This window comes from Oncorhynchus tshawytscha, linkage group LG03 (genome assembly GCF_018296145.1).
Source record: "Oncorhynchus tshawytscha isolate Ot180627B linkage group LG03, Otsh_v2.0, whole genome shotgun sequence".
In the NCBI taxonomy this organism is placed as follows: Eukaryota; Metazoa; Chordata; class Actinopteri; order Salmoniformes; family Salmonidae; genus Oncorhynchus; species Oncorhynchus tshawytscha.
Window position 1 is genome coordinate 61720556 of NC_056431.1, and position 21437 is coordinate 61741992.

The 21437-nt window shown below is 41.8% G+C and overlaps 1 protein-coding gene across 1 annotated transcript in view; it reads left to right on the top strand.

Moving 5' to 3' along the window:
* The first annotated feature begins 1101 nt into the window (after positions 1 to 1101).
* Positions 1102 to 21437, top strand: part of LOC112233794 (anosmin-1) — a 68193-nt gene continuing 47857 nt past the window's right edge. Inside the window, exons 1-2 of the mRNA XM_024401665.2 lie at positions 1102 to 1380; positions 9484 to 9531. Of these exons, the coding sequence (XP_024257433.1) occupies positions 1186 to 1380; positions 9484 to 9531 (243 nt within the window). The 5' untranslated portion in view covers positions 1102 to 1185. The remainder of the gene's footprint in view (positions 1381 to 9483; positions 9532 to 21437) is intronic.

A 21437-nucleotide genomic window follows, 5' to 3' on the forward strand; every position in this document is an offset into this window, starting at 1 on the left:
GAGTTGGCTACCTGACCCAAAATCGAATGATTGTGTAAGTCTCCATTTGCATCCCATTCTGCATACTGTTTAAGAGCAACCCTTATAAAAGCTCATTACATTGCGGCTGTAATGGTATACAAGAAAGCACTCCCATAAGCTGAGAATAGCAGAGCAACAGTGTCTACTTTCTTATTAAATACTGACGTTGTTTGTTTTTTTCATCAATAAATGGCAAGGATTTAAATATTTTCCTACATGTCATATTTGCTCCAATCCCTAGGCTATGAAACAATGCCAGATAATGGGAGACCATGTTGAGGAATTTGTTTTAAGATGGTTTTAATTGTTTTCTAGGTAGAATATTTTTCCGAGCTACTGTTAAACGGTGAGGCACAGGCTGGACGAAAGGGGTTTCCTGGGAAGCTTTCCAGGGGCCATATATGGGGTCTTGGACAACCTGTATACTATGAAATTCTGATGTGTTGTGTCATCAGTAGGTGGCAGTAGGTCGAAGACATGAAATGTGGAGCTTCCTATTCAAGGTGTGGTTTATGTAGGATGAGCTATTTATGTTTTGGGGAGATAGTAATACTGCATGATAAACAGGGTAGCCTAGGTAATCAGGTCCACTGTGAAAACCTCTAGCCTAGTGTGTGCAACTAGAAGTTCTGCAGATTTTAAATAAAATAAATAAAATGTTTACTTGTCACATGCGCCAAATACAACAAGTGTAGACCTTACTGTGAAATGCTTACCCACAAGCCCTTAACCAACAGTGCAGTTTTAAGGAAAATAAGAGTTAAGATAATATTTACCAAAAAAAAAACCCACAATAAAACAATAACGAGGCTATATACAGGGGGTAACGGTACCTAGTCAATGTTACATAAGTAGCCAATTCATGTCATGAGATGACATTGATTTAAAATGTTATTCACAGCAATAGCACAAAATCATTCAAACCATTAACTCAAAAATAGTTAATTTCAAAATCCTTCACAGTGAGTCCACAACCTCTACCTGCTACAAGGCACCCGCAGTATTTGACATTCACATCGGTATCCGCCAATCACAGAGCGCACGCGGTTCTGACTCCTCCCCAGTGTATAATTGAAGTTTCTTTAGTTTCTCCACTGGAGTCAACACGCAGTGTAGCCCGATCAATGGACGAATAAAAAGCAATAGACTACCCGCAAACGAAAAATGTTGCCCAGGAGCGTAAACGTATGTGTTACCCTGTGTCTATGGATTACAGAGTTGTCGACCCATGGAACTTTCGCTTCGAGGACCAGGCAGGATGACTCTTTCTTCACTGGCAGCATTTACCGAGCTAGATGTGCCTCAAGGTGTCTCAGCCTGCACATCACTCGCATCTCCGCTTTTTTCAAGCACTCCCAGGTAAGAGTGTGTTGCTCACAGTCTCTTCAACTTTTACTGAATTTACGCATTATGTGTCCTCCATATAATAAAAATAAGGCATTTTTCGAGAGACAGAGTTGAGGTCAAGACCCGCACTGCATCTGTTGAATAAGCTATTGGTACTGAAATGTCAGCGTAAACGATTTGGCCTCTTCTATGAAATAAAAGCTTATTGATAATCCTGTGGGGCCGAAAAGTGGCATAGTTGATTACCCTACAGGAGTCGATTGGTTTTGCGTTCCACTATATGGATAAATTCTGCAGCAGAGGACATGGCACTTACTATTATAATGCAATGACATTCTAGCATTGCCATTCTGTTTTTTAAAAATCTATTAACTGGTTAATTAATAACCAATACAAGTAAGTAATGAGTGCTGCTCTTGAGATTTGTTAACCAAGTTGAGGTTTTCACATTTTAGGCATTTAGCATACACTCTTATCCAGAGCAATTTACAGGTGCAATTAGGTTTAAGTACTTTACTCAAGGGCACATTAACATATATTTTTTCTTCTTCACCTAGTTGGCTCGGGATTCAAACCAGCGACCTTTCAGCTACTGTCCCAATGCTCTTAACCTCTAGGCTACCTGTCACATCTTTGGATGTATGCTCTACTTTGTGTATAGTCTATCAAAATGAGGCCATTTTCTTCTCACCCCACATTCATTTCACTCACCTCACAATTAGCCATAAATAACCTGGAAAATGGATCACAAGGCTGATACACACCGATGGGGACCACCAAGTGTGTTTCGATGGCCTTCTACAATTTGTGTTGGAAGAAGTGATTTGCTGTACTTAGCCTTGTCTTCTGGGTGATTTGATAAGCGGTGTCAGAAGTTTTCACCCTTCACTGGACACACAGTTCTCTCTCATGACCCAGTGAAAAGGACTCACCACTGATCCTTCTCTTCTCCAGCACTCTTTCACCTTCTATCTGCACTCGGTTTTTCACTAGTGAACATTTGCATTTTCAAGGATGAAGTCGGGCCTTTCACACTAGTATTTTATTACTAATTTCTGTGTGGGTTTTGGAATCAATGTTAGAAGAACTCGTCAACATGACTAACTATCAATTGAGTGCTTTGTCTCTCTCTCTCTTCTCTATATTTGTTGGGTTTATGTTAGGTCATATGTTTTGTTATTCTTTATTAGACCAGTTAGTGTATTAAAGCTCTCATAAATTAGTTTGAAGATAATTTCAACAACTTCTCAACACGACCCAGGCATTTGATATTGAGGCATAAAATCAATCACCATTCAACTGAAAAGTCAGAGGTTGAGGTGAAACTAGTGAACTCCCCTGCAACTATAAAGGGTTAATTGGCTAGTAATAGACTGTAGAGCCTTAGCATTTGTATTCGATCTCAGGTGTGTTCAGAGGCCAGGAAATTAGGAGGAAGAGGTGCATTTATGCTCAGTGATAAGGTGCTGGGTGAGCAGGCTTGCAGCTCCAAGAATAGAAGCCAATTGTTGTTGATACTCTGTGAGGACTGTCAAATGCACTGTGTTCTCTCTCAGCAGGCTCTTTCATGTGGAAATGGGATGTCTGGTCAGCTGAAAAAACACATGCCTCCCTGTGCCCCAGCCCTAACCCCTGCCACCAAATTCCAGCGTCACACTTCGTAGAAGGGACACTAGCCTACTGATGCTATCCCCAGTGAGGTCACCTTCCTGCTAAACGCAGAGGCCCACTTTGGCTAAATGTGATAAGCTCTTATGTACTTTTGCCACAAACTGGCGCATGCTCAGTCAGCGCTCGGCGTGCTGCAACCCACAGGTGGATCTGCTTCCTCTGCCAGATCTTATTACAGAGCAGGCCTGGCCGGGCGGCTGCTCTCCTCCCTCCTCTAATATGATTGAGACTTTAGACCTCTTAATTCAACTCGGAAAGCATTCCTTCTTAGTAATAGGGGCAATTTAATACTGTTTAAGGAAACCAAGACACACAAAGTTTTCAGTTTCATGTAAATAGACACTTTCAGCAATAGCTTTTATCTAGAGGGGACATTTACTGTTACTTGATTTTTCACATTAGAACAAATATATAAAGTTACCTCTTTGTGTGTATTGTACAACAGCCAATTTTCATAACTTTTGTAGCAGCCAGAAACAATTTTCTTCTGTTTTTTTATATGATCTTTTATAGAATTTATAGCCTAATAGATACATTTGTTTGTATATTGAAATTAAAAACTGTAAATGATTTTAGCACTTTCAGCTGTAAACTCCCAGACAAGTCCTCCCTTGAACTTGGCTGAAACAGGATCCAAGGAATACGGTTTTAATTGTCAGTGATGAGTTATTGAGCTTAGTAGGAACAGACTGAAGATGCAGTCGGAAAAAGGCATGGCCTTTTGGGTTTTGGATTTATGGCAATTTAAGATTTATGAATGTAGCATTACTTCCAAATCCAGATGTTTTTATTGACATTTTACTTCACTTATAGGGGACTTGTCAACCTGGTACAATAGACAGAGGGGAACACCCAGTCATAAATATGGTCACTGGACACTTTAAAATATTAAGAGTGAACTGGGTTCTCTGTTCACTTACATTCTGAAAGCATCAGGTTTGTAGTGGAATTTATGTGAGGACCCATGAAGCCAAAAAACAAGGTGTGGACTTGTTATTACATTTGAAGTCATAAATGGAATTTAAAATGTTATTTTTTTCATACCCAATTAGCGGAGGTACTGAAAGTTAGTATTGCACTTGAGAGACTTATGTTCATTGCTAAGGAAAGAAAGTAGTTTATCCATGTCCACTTGTTTTAGCCTTTGATATGAAATAAGTTGGGGTGGAATCAGACGACAGCCACTGCTTGTCTCGTGTGGACTTTTTTATTAGTGAAGACTGGATGAATAGGGGTCTATGTAGCTTGGCCACACCTCTGTAAAAGGTTTAATCCATGCCAGTCGTGTCTGTAATTGTCAGCTCTCAGTGAGTGCTACTGCCTGGTACATCCTCTAGTGTCTCCTCAGACAAACAGTACACATTCCTGACAGGATACAGCCTCAACACCTTCACCATTTCAATGTGATACAACATTCACTTATAGCTCCTATTATATTACTACTCGTGTATGTTATCCTGAAGAACAGGACTCTGTCACTAGCCCTGTCTTTCCATTCACACATTTGATTTACTCAGAGCCCACAGCTATGGACTTAGATCTGAAGGGCTTTTATTTGAGCCAGTCAATAGATGACATGACCTAGGGGGTTGCTTAGTTATTTTGATCCCAAGAGGCTCCTAGGTTGTTGATGGACATATAGGCAGGTTGCTTGCTCTTTGAGCTGTCTCTGCCTGGGGTTTGAATTGTCTATGAAATCAAACACACTTCGCTTTGAATGGGGTGCTGGGCCAGACTAATCCATAAAATAATAAAGTCTAGTCTGCACACCAAGATGCACTACACATATTTATTGGTTGACAATATTTCGATCCAAATAGATGTTTGTCAGGTCTTTTACCGATGTCAGTGATGTACAATTTCTGTGTTTGAATTGCTGAAAACATAAATATATTCATCAGCACTGATTTAATATAATGTAGGACTGCAGCTACACAATATTAGTTTATGAAAAATTGGATGTAGAAAGTGAACACTGAACAGAGATGTCACAAAAATCTTACAGATGAACAGGAAACAAAAGAGAGCGGTTTTCAAAAGATGGAATGCAGAGCAGGCTTTTTGCCCATGTTCCTCAAATGTCTAGACAATACAACATGCCCCCGGCCACCTGCTCTTCCTTCTCAACTGACACAAGTCATAATACATCTCTGGGGTGAATCTGTGTTTACAAGACTTCACCAGTGACACAGAGAAAGCTGTGAGTTGATCTGGAAAGTATTAATCGATCAGTGTCTTTGACAGTCCCTCAGCAGCACTGCATAATGTTGAAACTGCTGAGGAATGCCACTGAGTCGTTGGGATGAAGTCTTGACCTATAATTATTCCCCATTGCTCTATGACATGCTGGGGTCAGGCCTGGACAGCTGGGGCAACGTCCCACTGAGCCCCACCAGTGCTGCAGAGATGCTGTCACAGAGCAAAATTAGCCCCTCTGCGGATCCCTATCTGTCGCCATTGACAAATGGGCTGTGAAAGGTGTTAAACTAGGCCTGTTATTTAGGAGCGGGTCTGGGCTCTTAACAATTTGTATAAATGATCTTGAGTGTTCTCCCACAGTGTAAATGCCAGGGGTTTTATTTACTGTCACTTGATATATTATTTAGATTTGTTTGATCATAATTGATTTTTTTATACCATTAGATTTGCATGAGCCTACATATATAAAAAAAATATCCATCATGTTATATAGCACAACATTTCAATCAAAATACAGTACATACAGTGCATTCGAAAAGTATTCAGACCCCTTCACTTTTACACATTTTATTACAGCCTTATTCTAAAATGGATTAAGTTTTTTTTTCCCCCTCATCAATATACACACAACACCCATAATGACCAAGCAAAAACAGGTTTTTAGAAATGTTTGCAAATGTATTAAATATGAAAAACAGATTATACATTTGCATAAGTATTCACACCCTTTACTCAGCACCTTTGGCAGCAATTACAGCCTCGAGTCTTCTTGGGTATGTCGCTACAAGCTTGGCACACTTGTATTTGGGGAGTTTCTCCAATTCTTCTCTGCAGATCCTCTCAAGCTCTGTCAGGTTGGGATGGGGAGCGTCGCTGCACAGCTATTTTCAGTTCTCTCCAGAGATGTTCGATCGGGTTCAAGTCCGGGCTCTGGCTTTTTCCGAAGCCACTCCTGTATTGTGTTGGCTGTGTGCTTAGGGTTGTTGTCCTGTTAGAAGGTGAACCTTTGCCCTAGTCTGAGGTCCTGAGCGCTCTGGAGCAGGTTTTCATCAAGGATCACTCTGTACTTTGCTCCGTTCATCTTTCCCTTGATCCTGACTAGTCTCCCAGTCCCTGCCGCTGAAAAACCTCCCCACAGCATGATGCTGCCACCACTGTGCTTCACCGTAGGGATGGTGCCATGTTTCCTCCAGACATGAAGCTTGGCATTCAGGCCAAAAATATGAAGCTTGGCATTCAGGCCAAAGATTTCAATTTTGGTTTCATCAGACCAGAGTCTCATGGTCTGAGAGTCCTTTAGGTGCCTTTTGGCAAACTCCAAGTGGGCTGTCATGTGCCTTTTACTGAGGAGTGGCTTCTGTCTGGCCACTCTACCATAAAAGCCTAATTGGTGGAGTGCTGCAGAGATGGTTGTGCCTCTGGAAGGTTCTCCCATCTCCACAGAGGAGCTTTGTCTGAGTGACCATCGGGTTCTTGGTCACCTCCCTGACCAAGGCCTTTCTCCCCTGATTGCTCAGTTTGGCTGGGCGACCAGCTCAAGGAAGAGTCTTGGTGGTTCCAAACGTCTTCCATATAAGAACGACGGAGGCTACTGTGTTTTTGGGGAACTTCAATGCAGCAAACATTTTTGGGTACCCAGATCTGTGCCCCAACACCCCGACAATCCTGTCTCAGAGCTCTACGGACAACTCCTTTGCCTCACAGATTGTTTTTTTCTCAACCTGTTTTAGTCATTATGGGGTATAGTGTGTAGATTGAGAGGAAAAAAATAATTTTATCAATTTTAGAATAAGGCTGTAACAACAATGTGGAAAAAGTCAAGTGGTCTGGATACTTTCCGAACACCTTCCTAATTTTGAGTTGCATCCCCCCCTTTTGCCCAGCCTAAATCCATCGAGGCATGGACTCTACAAGGTGTCAAAAGCATTCCACGGCGATGCTGGCCCATGTTGAATCCAATGCTTCCCACAGTTGTCAAATTGGCTGAATGTCTTTTGGGTTTCTTGATACCCACGAGAAATAGTTGTGTGGAAAAACCCAGCAGCGTTGCAGTTCTCAAAACCGGTGTGCCTGTGCCTGGCCACTATTATCATACCTCGTTTCAAGGCATTTAAATATGTTGTCTTGCCCATTCACCCTCTCAATGGCACACTTACACAATCCATGTCTCAATTGTGTGATGGCTTAAAAATCCTTCTTTAACCTTTCTCTTCCCCTTCATGTACACTGATTTTGAAGTGGATTTAACAAGTTCTGTCAGTAAGGGATCATAGCTTTCACCTGGTTAGTCTGTCATGGAAAGAGCAGGTGTTCTTAATATTTTGTATTCTCAGTGTACATACTTTTCTGTAGTATTGCTTACTGTATCCTACCCTGTTGCAGCCTGCCTTAAATGTGCATTCTTCATGTTTTCCGGTTCCAAAATGTCAGGTGCTGTCTTTCAAATGTAATCTATAGGTGGAACATAGTGATGGGGGGGGGGGATCGATAAAGTTACATCATCTGTTATTTTTGATGTATCGTTTTGACTATCGCAGTATTTATTTTCAGCAACTTTCATTCCATGACTGTTGTTTTGTTTTCTCATGGCTCTCTCTTGCCCTCTGTGTCAGACATATGGTAAGCAATATGTTTGGAACATCAAATAGCAATAAAATCACAGTATCAAATCGAAATGCATATAGAATCGTGTGAATCGCAATAGATATCGGATCTGCACCTAAGTATGGTGATATCGTATCGTGAGGTCCCTGGCAATTCCCTACTAATCTGGTCTTTGTTTGGTAAAATTCTGAGTTTTGTCAGTCTTTCATCCTGTTCATTAGTAACATGGATTTATTTGAGATGTTATTCAAATTGGCAGTAGAGCAGCTTGTGGAATGGACGTTTAAAGGTAGAATCTGCTGTAGGGGGAAATAGCGGCCCCAACCACTGGCTGCCCCACCACCGTTATTGTTGCCGAACTGAGGAGCATTGCTCAGCATGGTACAAAATACATTGTACATATTGTGCTCTTCTATCTCCCGTTCAATGATGTCTGCGAGGGGAAGAAACTGTTTTCAGTAACTTCTGTGTTATAGTATTGCAAATTAAGTAATACAGCTTTAGAAGTTTGTTCTAGAATTCCTGATGTACCATGAATGTCTTTGAAGCCAGCTGACTGTTATACTTGACGCCAAACACGCAGTGCTCACTGGTACTGGATGGCAAAGTAAAGCCTTTAATGATCAGTTTTTTCCTGAGGTCTCACTGAGAATTTCCACTGGATTACATTGTTTGAGAAGGCTTTGAACTTGACATTGAACTTGAGCAGACTTCTTGGTTTGCAGACCTTTAAAGTTTGGCTAGTCAGTCAGTCCTGCCGCAGTGTCTTATTGTACAGAACAAAGCACTGATTCATGTCTAACGGTGACCTTTCATTTGTAACATACGTCAGCTAATGGAAATTCACACTCATTGCCTTTTATTTACGTTTCCTTTCTCTATATTTGAAATGTCCAAACTATTCATAATGGCAAATGAACTTCATTGAGAATATGAGCTAACCAATGAAGCACATGAATATTTCAACCTACAGCCAGAGTGCAATTTTAGCCCCTAATCAAATGGTCAATTTTGTCTGGGCGGTTATTTATCTTACATTTAATGTCCAAGTGAATCCATATGGGAGAGAATAGCCTTGTGGTCCTCTGCTCTATTGGAGCTCAGGAAATGGCCACTTGTGTCAGGCTTTTAAGCCATTAGAACTTCTCAAGATGACAGGGAGACACTTTGTCTTTAGGCACAATTGGGACTAAATCTTTGGCTTCATGGGTCCCAGAAGGTGACACAAAGCAATTAGGGGGGTATTAGAGGTGTCTGCACTCTCCATATGAGTGCTGACATCAATTCCTATGCGAGTGACCCCTGGGATGTCTGTTGTGAGATCAAATGCAGGCACTCCAATTCTGAATGACACTGAAACTGACCAGAGATCCACCCCACTCTGACCTTGCTTCGTTATGATTCATATTGGGGTGAAAGAATCTTAATTTCTAATTAAAATAATGTTTTTCTTTGTGGTGAAACTGATTCAGAGCACACCTTTTTTTTGCTTTTCAGATGTTTGTTTGAATTGTAGTGTGAATAGCTACTGTGTGTCCTGGAATGAAACGCCTTTCTTTTTGCATTACATTGACAATGACTGAATAGATTTTTCTCCCTATAAAATCAAAAGTCATAATCTTCTTTCTATTTTCATTACAGAATAATGGATCCTTGGTGTGGTGTCAGAATCACAAACAGTGCTCAAAGGTATGTAACACGTCTTGGCTGCATATGCTTAAAAAAACTAAATGACAGGAAATGTACAAAACAAGTTTGAGATACCTGATTTATACCATAACTTTAGACGTTCTAGACAAACAATTTTAAACTGTGATAGCTGTTATGCTCTTTACCTTCTCATCAGTCAAGTTGTTCTAGGGTTACTGAGATTCCACAACCCATTTCTGATACAGCTCTTTGTTCATTAGAATTACTGTAGGCCATTTTATCCTCCATTTCCCGAGGGTCTTGTTTGGGTTTCGTGCCCTGTCCCGAAGACGGTTGATAGTAAGACTGACAGGTGCTCTGAAAAGATGGTGCTGATATCTCCTCTCAGCATCACCGGGAGCTGTTGACAAGCCCCTCACTGTGGTGTTGAGTCCACTTAGCAGACAGTAGACTGAGGACAGACTCAGCCCAAGGCATTCTGGGACAACAACCAGAAAGGCTTATGACGATGACACAACAGTGGGGCTCAAACACATGGGGCAACTCTGAACCCTAGTCACTATTTAGGGGACCACCTTTTGGCCTGCCCCATGTGACTCTGGCCAAAACCAGTGCACTTTACTGCCAATAGGGTGCTATTTCATACTGTAACTGATGCGCTCTGTCTGTCAAACTCTTCTGTTCACATAAACCAGGACAGCAGCAACCAGCCTACTCGTTGGTTCTGATTGTGTCATAGTTTGAGGACTGAATTCCATCCAGGAAGTAAATAATCTAGCTGAGTGTTCTCATTCACACTTCTACAGAAGTTTACCGTTTTTTTGTTTTTCATCTCCTGTGTTTTCCATTGTTATAAAAACATTGTCTAAATGGCTTATGTGAAGCGTGCTATTATGAAGGTGATGACCAATTTGGATCTCATCCTTGTCTGTACTAGCTCGTATGGCTTGTTCATTTGGCATGGAGCACAGGTAGAGAAAACAAATGCTCTCCTGTGTTAATGTTTGTGTTTCTCACACTGTTTTATTGAGGGTGTATTCTAAATCATATACCTGGAAATGTCCAAGGACACCCAGTTCATTCGTCAGAGCTCGTATGCTGAACATTTGGGCCCAATTAGTGTTGGACAGTATGATTTACAAAGGATGATTTGGACACCCTCTGATTATAAATGACTACATGGATAATATGAAACACAGTGAAATGTCAAACTGCATAACAGCCTGCTGACTTCACAGTATTGCATTTGTTATGAAGATGAATTACAATCAACATCTTGTATTCACGCCCACATGTAACCAATCCCCTTTTGTTTGATATTTTAAATATTTCTATGTTCCTTCAAATCAAATTCTATTGGTCACATACACATGTTTAGCAGATGTTATTGCGAGTGTAGCGAAATCCTTGTGCTTCTAGTTCTGACAGTGCAGCAATATCTAACAATTTCACAACACATACCCAATACGCACAAATGGAATTAAGAATATATAAATATATGGACGAGCAATGTCAAACCTAGGGCCTCAAGCTTAATGATGAGCTTGGGGAGTACTATGGTGTTGAATGCTGAACTATAGTCAATGAACAGCATTCTTACGTAGGTATTCCTCTTGTCCAGATGGGATTGGGGAGTGTGATGGCGATTGCATCGTCTGTGGACCTATTGAGGCGGTAAACAAATTGAAGTGGGTCTAGGGTGACAACTAAGGTGGAGGTGACATGATCCTTGACTAGTCTCTCAAGCACTTCATGTTGACAGAGGTGAGTGCTACGTGGCAATAGTCATTTAGTTCAGTTACCTTTTGATTCTTTGGTACATGAACAACGGTGGCCATCTTGAAGCATGTGGGGACAGCAGACTGGGATGGCCAGCTGGTCTGCGCATGCTCTGAGGACGCGGCTAGGGATGCCTTCTGGGCTGGCAGCCTTGCAAGGGTTAACGCGTTTAAATGTCTTACTCACGTCGGCCACGGAGGAGGAGAGCCTAGCGGGCTGTGTCGGTGGCACTGTGTTATCCTCAAAGCGGGCAAAGAACATGTTAAGCTTGTCCGGAAGCCAGATGTCGGTGTCCTCAACGTAGCTGGTTTTCCTTTTGTAGACCCTGCCACATGTCTTGTGTCTGAGCTGTTGAATTGCGACTCCACTTTGTCTCTGTACTGACGTTTTGCATGTTTGATTGCCTTGCGGAGGGAATGACTACTCTATTGGTTTTCTGCCATATTCCCAGTCACCTTACCATGTTTTAATGTGGTGGTTCACAATTTTAAGTTTTGCGCGAATGCTGCCATCTATCCACGATTTCTTTTTAGGGTAGGTTTAACCTCTCTAGGGTATGTGGGACGCTAGCGTCCCACCAGGCCAACATCCAGTGAGATTGCAGAGCACCAAAATCAAATACAGAAATACTCATTATAAAAATTCAGAAAAGATACAACTATTAAACATAATCTTTAAATCTAACTTCTTGTGAATCCAACCACAGTGTCAGTTTTTAAAAATCCTTTACGGCGAAAGCATACCTTACGATTATTTGAGAACATAGCCCAGCAGACAAATCATTACAAACAGTAACCAGCCAAGTACAAGAGATACACAAGTCAAAAATAGAGATAAAATAATCACTTACCTTTGATCTTCATATGGTTGCACTCAGAAGACATTCATGTATTCCTTTTTTTCGATAGTCTCTTCATATCCAAAAACCTCAGTTTTGTTCTCGTTTTCTTCAGTAATCCACAGGCTCAAACGCAGTCACAACAGGCAGACAAAAAATTCAAATAGTATCTGTAAAGTTCGTAGAAACATTTCAAACGATGTTCATAATCAATCCTCAGGTTGTTTTTAGCCTAAATAATCGATAATATTTAAACCGGACAATAATTATTCAATATAAAAGGTAAACAAGAAAGGCACTCTCCGGTCGCGCCATGAAAAAGCCATGACACAGCAGGGTCCACTCATTGACAACTCTTACTCCCTCATTTTTCAGAATACAAGCCAGAACCAATTTCTAAAGACTGTTTACATCTAGTGGAAGGCATGGGAACTGCAATTTGAGTCCTAAGTCAATGGATACTGTAATGGCATTGAATAGAAAACTACACACAAAAAATCCTACTTCCTGAATGGATTTTTCTCAGGTTTTCGCCTGCCAAATCAGTTCTGTTATACTCACAGACATTATTTTAACAGTTTTGGAAATGTTAGTGTTTTCTATCCAAATCTACTAATTATATCCATATCCTATCTTCTGGGCCTGAGTAGATGGGAGTTTAATTTGGGCATGCTTTTCATCCAAAATTCCAAATGCTGCCCCCCTACCCTAGAGAAGTTAATAGTCACAGTGGGTACAACATCTCCTATACACTTCCTGATAAACTCAGTTACTGTTTCGGTATTTTTGTCAATATTATTCTCTGAAGCTACCCGGAACATTTGCCAGTCCGGCGATCAAAACAATCTTGAAGTGTGGATTCCGATTGGTCAGACCAGTGTTAAATAGTCCTTCGCACGGATACATCCTGCTTGAGTTTCTGCCTATAGGAAGGAAGGAGCAAAATTGAGTCCTGGTCAAATTGACCAAAATGAAGGCGGGATAGGGCCTTGTATGTATCCCGGAAGTTGGAGTAACAGTGGTCTAGTGTTTTAGCAGCGCGAGTACTACAGTCGATATGCTGACAGAATTTAGGCAGCCTTTTCTTCAAATTTGCTTTGTTAAAATCCCCAGCTACAATAAAAGCAGCCTCAGGATATAAGTCAAGTCCAGTGAAGTTCCTTGAGGGCCGTCGTGGTATCAACTTGAGGAGGGATATACATGACTGTGACTATAATCGAAGAGAATTCTCTTGGTAGATAGTACGGTCGGCATTTGATTGAGGTTTTCTAAGTTGGGTGAACAAAAGGACTTGACTTCCTGTATGTTATCACAGTTACACCATGAGTCGTTAATCGTTAAATATACACCCCCCCTTTTCCCCCATTATTTCTGGGGAGATGTTTATTCCTGCTAGCACAATGAATTGAGAATCCAGATGGCTGGACCGACTCTGACAGTATATCCCGAGAGAGCCATGTTTCTCTGAAACAGTGTATGTTAAAATCCCTGATGTCTTTCTGGAAAGAAACCCTTTCCCTGATCTTATCACACCTTTGTTATCCAGGGACTGAACATTAGCGAATAATATACTCGGAAGCGGTGAGTGGTGTGTGTGCCTCCTAAGTCGGGCTAGATGACCGCTCCGAGTGCCCCTTTTTTGTCGGCGTTGTCTTGGGTCAGCCTCTGGAATCAGTTCAAATTGCCCTGGGTGGTGCGAACAGAGGATCCGCATCGGTAAAGTTGTATTCCTGGTCGTAGTGCTGGTGAGTTACCGCCGCTCTGATATCCAATAGTTCTTCCTGGCTGTATGTAATAACATTTTCTGGGCTAACAATGTAAGAAATAATACAGAAAAAAAACTAAATACAGCAAAGTTTCCTAAGAACTAGAAGCGGGGCAGCCCTCTCTGTAAACGCCATCTTCTGATTTGATATTCAATGCGGATTGTGATTAATTGAAAAAGGTTTTGGGAACATCAGTTATTAAGGTCCTCATACAATCTGCTTTATAAACTGGGTGGTTCGAACCCTGAATGTCTGACAGCTATGGTATCAGACCAACATATCTGGCTGCATAAAACATATCTGACAGCTGTGGTATATCAGACCAACATATCTTTTAACTGCTCTAATTAAGTTGGTAACTCGTTTTATAATGGCAGTAAGGCACCTCGGGTTTGTGGTATTTATTTTTACTTAACCTTTTTTTTTCATATACTCGGCAAGTCAGTTAAGAACAAATTCTTATTTACAATGACGGCCTAGGAACAGTCGGTTAACTGCCTTGTTCAGGGGCAGAACGACAGATTTTTACCTTGTCAGCTCGGGGATTCGATCTCGCAACCTTTTGGTTACTTGCCCAAAGCTTTAACCATTAGGCTACCTTCTGCCCCTGGCCAATATACCACGGCGAAGGGCTGTATCCAGGCTCTCCATGTTGCGTCGTGGGTAAGAACAGCCCTTAGCCGTGGTATATTGGCCATATACCACATCCCCTCTGGCCTTATTGCTTAAGTATATATTTCTGTATGTGATCATATGCACATTATCATTACATTATACTGTACATTGCAACATTTAGAACTACATGGCACTAATGAAATACATTAATTTAATATTGCTGCGAGCCTCTGGGAAAAGCATCGTAAGTCGCTCTGGATAAGGGAATATCTCCTAAATGACAAAAATGTAAATGCTAAATTAATATTTCTGGGCTCCAGAACTTGTTCAGGTCATGCCTAATGAGCTTGTCATGGTGTTTTTTTAAAGGAGAGATATGGCTTCATTTTAAAGGAGTGCCTCTGTTGTTTTCACTTTAATGCAGCGAAACTTGTTTCTCTCCTTTCCATGGTGATGGCCAGCATCAGTTTTTGGCACAAGCCATTCCTCAGCCATTCATCATGAGTTTTATGTTTGAAAAGGCTGTTGCTGGCTGCAAGTCCAAGCACTGCATAGGGTTTTCATAATCAACCGGCTACATTGCTAGAACTCTGAAAATGCTAGAGATTCTAACAAACATGTCCGTTTGCATTTGTTTACCTTGTGTGTGTCATTTAAAAAAATATATATATACCTTTTTGGTTTTACTATCCTTGTGTGGACCAGATATCCTCACGAGATCAGTAAAACAAGGAAAATTCGGACAAGTGGGACATTTCACCGTGCCCGCCAAGGAAAGGCTCTTTTAGGGTTTGTATTTATTATGGATCCCCCCCCCCATTAGCTAACCCTAAAATAGCCTTTTTCCTTGGGGAGGCCTGGCGAAATGTCTCGTCCGAATTTTCCATGTTTTACTATCCTTGTGAGGACATCTACTCTTCCTGGGGTCCACCAAAATGAAGGCAGTATACAATTAAAACATTTTACATTTCACAATTCATTAAGTGTGTGCCCTCAGGCCACTACTCTACTACTACATATCTACAATACATTAAGTGTGTGTCCTCAGGCCACTACTCTACTACTACATATCTACAATACATTAAGTGTGTGTCCTCAGGCCACTACTCTACTACTACATATCTACAACACAAAATCCATGTGTGCGTACGTTATTGTGTATGTCTCCACAGTCCCCGCTGTTCCATAAGGTGTATTTTTATCTGTGTGTTCTAAGTCTAATTCTACTGCTTGCATGAGTTACTTTATGTGGAATAGAGTTCCATGTAGTCATGGCTCTATGTAGTACTGTGTGACGCCCATAGTCTATTCTATACTTGGGGACTGAATAGATCTCTGGTGGCATGTCTTGTGGGGCACGCATGGGTGTCTGAGCTGTGCTAGTAGTTTAAACAGGCAGCCCGTTGCATTGACTTCCGGCGCCGACAGAGATGGCCGCCTCGCTTCGCGTTCCTAGGAAACTATGCAGTTTTTTTTTTTTACGTGTTATTTCTTACATTAGTACCCCAGGTCATCTTAGGTTTCATTACATACAGTCGAGAAGAACTACTGAATATAAGATCAGCGTCAACTCGCCATCAGTACGACCAAGAATATGATTTTCGCGACGCGGACCCTGTGTTCTGCCTTTCAACCAGGACAACGGAATGGATCCCAGCCGGCGACCCAAAAAAACGACGCCGTAATAGAGGGAAACGAGGCGGTCTTCTGGTCAGACTCCGGAGACGAGCACATCGTGCACCACTCCCTAGCATTCTTCTCGCCAATGTCCAGTCTCTTGACAACAAGGTTGATGAAATACGAGCAAGGGTAGCATTCCAGAGGGACATCAGAGACTGTAACGTTCTTTGCTTCACGGAAACATGGCTAACTGGAGAGACGCTATCGGAGGCGGTGCAGCCAGCAGGTTTCTCCACGCATCGCGCCGACAAACAAACATCTTTCTGGTAAGAAGAGGGGCGGGGGCGTATGCCTTATGGCTAACGAGACGTGGTGTGATCACAGAAATATACAGGAAGTCAAATCCTTCTGTTCACCTGATTTTAGAATTCCTCACAATCAAATGTCAACCGCATTTCGCTACACTCGCATTAACATCTGCTAACCATGTGTATGTGACAAATAAAATTTGATTTGATTTCAACATGTCAATACTTCTCGTAAGTACAAGTAGTGATGAAGTCAATCTCTCCTCTACTTTGAGCCAGGAGAGATTGACATGCATAATATTAATGTTAACTCTCCACGTACATTTTAAGCACTAGCCGTGCATCCCTTTTCTGGGCCAATTGTAATCTTCCTAAGTCCCTCTTTATGGTACCCGACCACACGACGGACAGTAGTCCAGGTGCGACAAAACTAGGGCCTGTAGGACCTACCTTTTTGATAGTTGTTAAGTGCTTTATTTTAGACAGACCTCTCCCCATCTTAGCTACTGTTGCATCAATATGTTTTGACTATGGCAGTTTAGTCTCCTCAACTTGCTCAATTCCACATTTATTCATTAAAATATTTGAGGTTTAGGGTTTAGTGAACGATTTGTCCCAAATACAGTACTTTTAGTTTTTGAAATATTTAGGAGTACTTATTTCTTGTCACCCATTCTGAAACTGTTGCAGTGATTTCCCTTGCTGTGGTAGCTGATGTATATTGTGTTGAGTCCTCAGCATACAGAGACACACAGGTTTTACTCAGAGCCAGTGGCAGGTCATTAGTAAAGATTGATAAAAGTAAGGGGCCTATACAGCTTTCCTGGAGAATGCCGGACTCTACCAGGTTTATTTTGGAGATGCTTCCGTTAAAGAACACCATCTGTATACATTTCTCTCAGCCAATCATCAGTCATTTGTGTAAGTGCCGTACATGTTGAATGCCCTTCCCTATAAGCGTGCTGAAAGTCTGTTAACTGTGAAGTAGCATTGTATCTGGCCAAACACTATTTTTTCCAAAAGTTTACTAAGGGCTGGTAACAGGCTGTTTGAGCCTGTAAAGGGTGCTATACTTTTCTTGGGTAGCGGAACTTCTTGCTTCCCTCCAGGCCTGAGGGCACACACTTTCCTGTAGGATTAGATTGAAGAAATGGCAAACAGGATTGGCAATGTTGTCTACTATCATCCTCAGTCATTTTTCCATCCAAGTTGTCAGACCCAGGTAGCTTGTCATTGTTGATAGACAACAATATTTTAGTTCAACTCTTCCACCGTCACTTTGGCGTTTGGGGTTATGGGTAGGGTTAGGTTAAGAGTATGGAAAAATAGTAATTTGAATGCGAGTCAATAGTTTGGTCCCCACAAGGATAGTAAAACAAGTGTGTGTGTTACATATCAGTTAGCATTTTGGACTTGTTTAGGCTGTACTTTAAGACATGATTGTTTGGAGTGTGAACATGATGTAACATCTTTTAAAGTAATATTAAAAGTTCACAATAGTCTTTCCTTCCTTCCTCGCTCTCTTTCTCTCAGCCTCTCAAAGCACAGGGGCCATAGTGTCAGCTCAAACAATCACTCCAAATGGGCCCATGTCGTACAGTGCCTCTGTGTGAATGGCAACAGACTCTAATTAGCCTCTCCTTACTTCATGAACAGCTCCCTGTCAAACAGAGAGACAAAAGCATTGGCTGAAAAGTCATCCTCCCCCTTCCTGGGTCTACCTTGCCAAGGGGCTGCAGCCTGCCCTATCCATCCATCCAGGCCCATAGTGTGGTCCCTGTGTGGTAAAGACTGGTTCATTATTTAGACAAAGATGCTGTGACCCTATCCATCTGTCAGTGGTTAAGGAAATTAAAGCCTCACAGTATTCAACTGAGATGGAGGAAAGTCCTCCTGGCCTTCTCCGATGCAGTTTCCATAGCCTCCCAACTCCCAGCAGCCCCCATTGTCATGGTGATTAACCCCCCCTGCCCTCTTGCCGGGGCAGGGAGAGGTGGCAGTGGCAGGGAATCAATAGCATGCCATAACAACAGGCCAACCCCTATTCAGCCGAGACGCCAGGAGGACGGAGTGGAGAGTAGGCAGCCATTTGTATGAGCTATTGAGCTATTGTCATTTGGTCTACTCTGCTTTCATAACGTCCCACTTGAGACATTTGGATAAGGTACTCATCGAAAGTTTGCAAACTGCAGGGCGTTCTCTCTCTTCCTGCTCCTTGTGCAAAGAGTGTCTTTGTGTGCGTGCGTGCGTGTGTGTGTCTGCAGCAGACAAAAAGCTTTCCACATGCAGAGTATGGCTGACATTAACGTGGGCTGCTTTCCCCAAGGGTGTGATCCAAGCGCCAAATCATATGCTAGGATTGACTTGAGGCAGCTAAATGTCAGTTTGCAAATAAGCAATGCACTTCATTATCATTACCCAAACTCCTCACAGGGAAGGAGAAAAAAAAGACTGTGTGCCATGCTCCGTTACCCAGGCCTGGAGATAACTGTGTAAATTCCAGCATTTCAACCCATTTCTTCAATACCCAGTTTTTCAATTTGGTATAAGAACAAAATTTATTTTTGATTTAAGGAGAAAATCATGCATTGAAATAAAGATGTAATACAATACCATGCCAACTTGTTGACCGGGGAGATCATTGACCGGGGAGATGGAGTTCTCCGTGAACTAGAAAGTTCAGCCCATTGCTAACATGAAAATAAGTCATCCATGAATCTGTAGTATTACATCCCTCAGCAGTGAACGGATGATTTCAGTGAACTGACGACTTCCCCCATCTGCCGCATCACCAACCTACTAAGGTTTTCAGAGCTTGCCAGTAGAGAAGCTTTGTAAAGCAGCATTGTCTGCAGGACGGTTAGTTAACAGCAATGAGTCGTGGAATACCTTCACAGAACTGAAACGCTCCGGGTTACTTTTTGACTCTCCTTACCCATCATACCCATAGAGCTAGACATCCCTGCAATAAGAACTAACACATTGTTTGTTCTATTGGATTACACGCGTCAACCCAACCTTTACATTTTGACGAATGCTACAGTACAGTTTGCTTGAATAGCAAGCAGTGGAGAGCTATGAAAGTCTTGTGTTTAAGTGTCTTTCACCCCCTCCCCCCTTTCTTACCAACTAGTTTTCTTACGCCAAAAATAATTATCCGGGTTCCCCAACAGTAGTGTTTTTCTAGGTCAATAATATTAAATTGGTAGCTTTGGCTTTTTCCGTAATCTGCATTAACCTTCATTAAAAAGGAAATTGATGGCATGTGCTCTGGGAAAATATCACATTCTTCGTTGGCTACAAACTTCTAGAGTATGTCATGGCAATTTACTAAAGGCTCACACACATCACACTGAATGTGGATGTAGTGTTTGTCTGCCAATCATTCAGCTTGCTGGGTTTTAGGGACAACCAGCTGTAGACGTCTGACTGCGGACATTTTTTCAGGTGATTTGGTTCTACATGTAAAATCGGTGAGCACTCATTTCGCAAATTACATTGAGGTGCTAAGAACTCTCGGCCAGCAAATGCTGTTGGTGTGTCCTGAGTGCTATGGTCTTTGTGGGGCGATGTTTTCTCTGGCGGGAGGCAGTCGCATTTGGAGGCGCAGTGAAAATATCTAAGTGCTGTGTGGATGGTTTATGGCTGGCACTGTTTTGTCTGCTTGGATGCACTTCAATCCACCTTTTGGTGGTGGTTGAACCAGACCCTCAGTGGTCACCGACACCTCTGTCCTCACCCACCACATCCAGCCCCACCACCATTATGGACAGATCCCTCCACATCTGAGTGAAAATCACTGTCAAGCACAGGCGGTTGGTGTCACCTTAATTGGGGAGAACGGGCTTGTGGTAATTACTGGAGTGGAATCTGTGGGATGGCATCAAATACATGATTTCCAGGTGTTTGATGCCATTCCATTTGCTCCGTTCAGGACATTTATTGTGAGCCGTTCTCCCCTCAGCAGCCTCCACTGCTGTCAAGTGTGTGTGCTGTCATGTCTAGACTCTGACTGAAGACTAAAACACACTTCATTCTAGAAGTGAAATGTCATACATACCATTGGACAAGTATTGAGATATACTAAATTGTTCTAACTGGTATTCCTTCAATGCTTATTTTTCTCATCTCATTAGACCGTGGCATTAGTTCTTAGAACACTATTTAGGTTCAACTCTGTGTGCACACACTGCTAACTGTTTGTATTATTTCCAGTCTCTGACCTTTTATATTTGAAGAGTGGGTGAGTTTGAGGCCAGCCTTTTTTGTGTGGGTGGTGGAGGAGTGAAGTAAGGCTGGTCAGTCCCAGCAGGAAGGACCTGATCTGGACATGGCTGTTAAGTTTAATTGGCTGGGGGGGGGTTGCTCTATTGCCTGCTATTTGTTGAGATCATAATTCACAATGTGAATCGGGAGACAGGGAAAGAACCTGCAAAGCAAGACTGAGATCACTAAAGGAAAAGTTGGAATGTCAACCTTTTTGTTATACAAAGTCATCACTATTTTCTTACACAACCTTTCACAGTTTGGACCCAGAGATGAGGAAGGTTAGTTTTAAAGGGGTGTTCATCAGGAGGGTGTTTTTGACTGGATATTTATAATCCAATCCATCACATCATATTTGCCATATTCATCTCCTGAATGAAACTGCACAGATCGTCTGCAGTGTTTCCCTTTCATGCATTTAGCAGTGGCGCACCACCGTGGGCTAAATCGTGGCTGCCACTGAAAAAAAAAAAATATATATATATATATATATATATACGGTAAAACGCTTTCAGTGTAAACTTAAATCACTCAAACCAGATATAAAGTATGTAGAAAAGATAATGGAGCCATATATTTGTAAGTAAGATAATCTTTGTTAGTTTGCAATCACCAAAAAAAAAAAGTAGACAGTCAGGGAAAATATAAAATTCCCAAAATGGCATGGGACCCAATATATATATATTTTTTGTAACGCAGATAGCATAAGAACAAGGCATAAGCCATGGCAAAATGTGTAGAATAGCAGGAAAC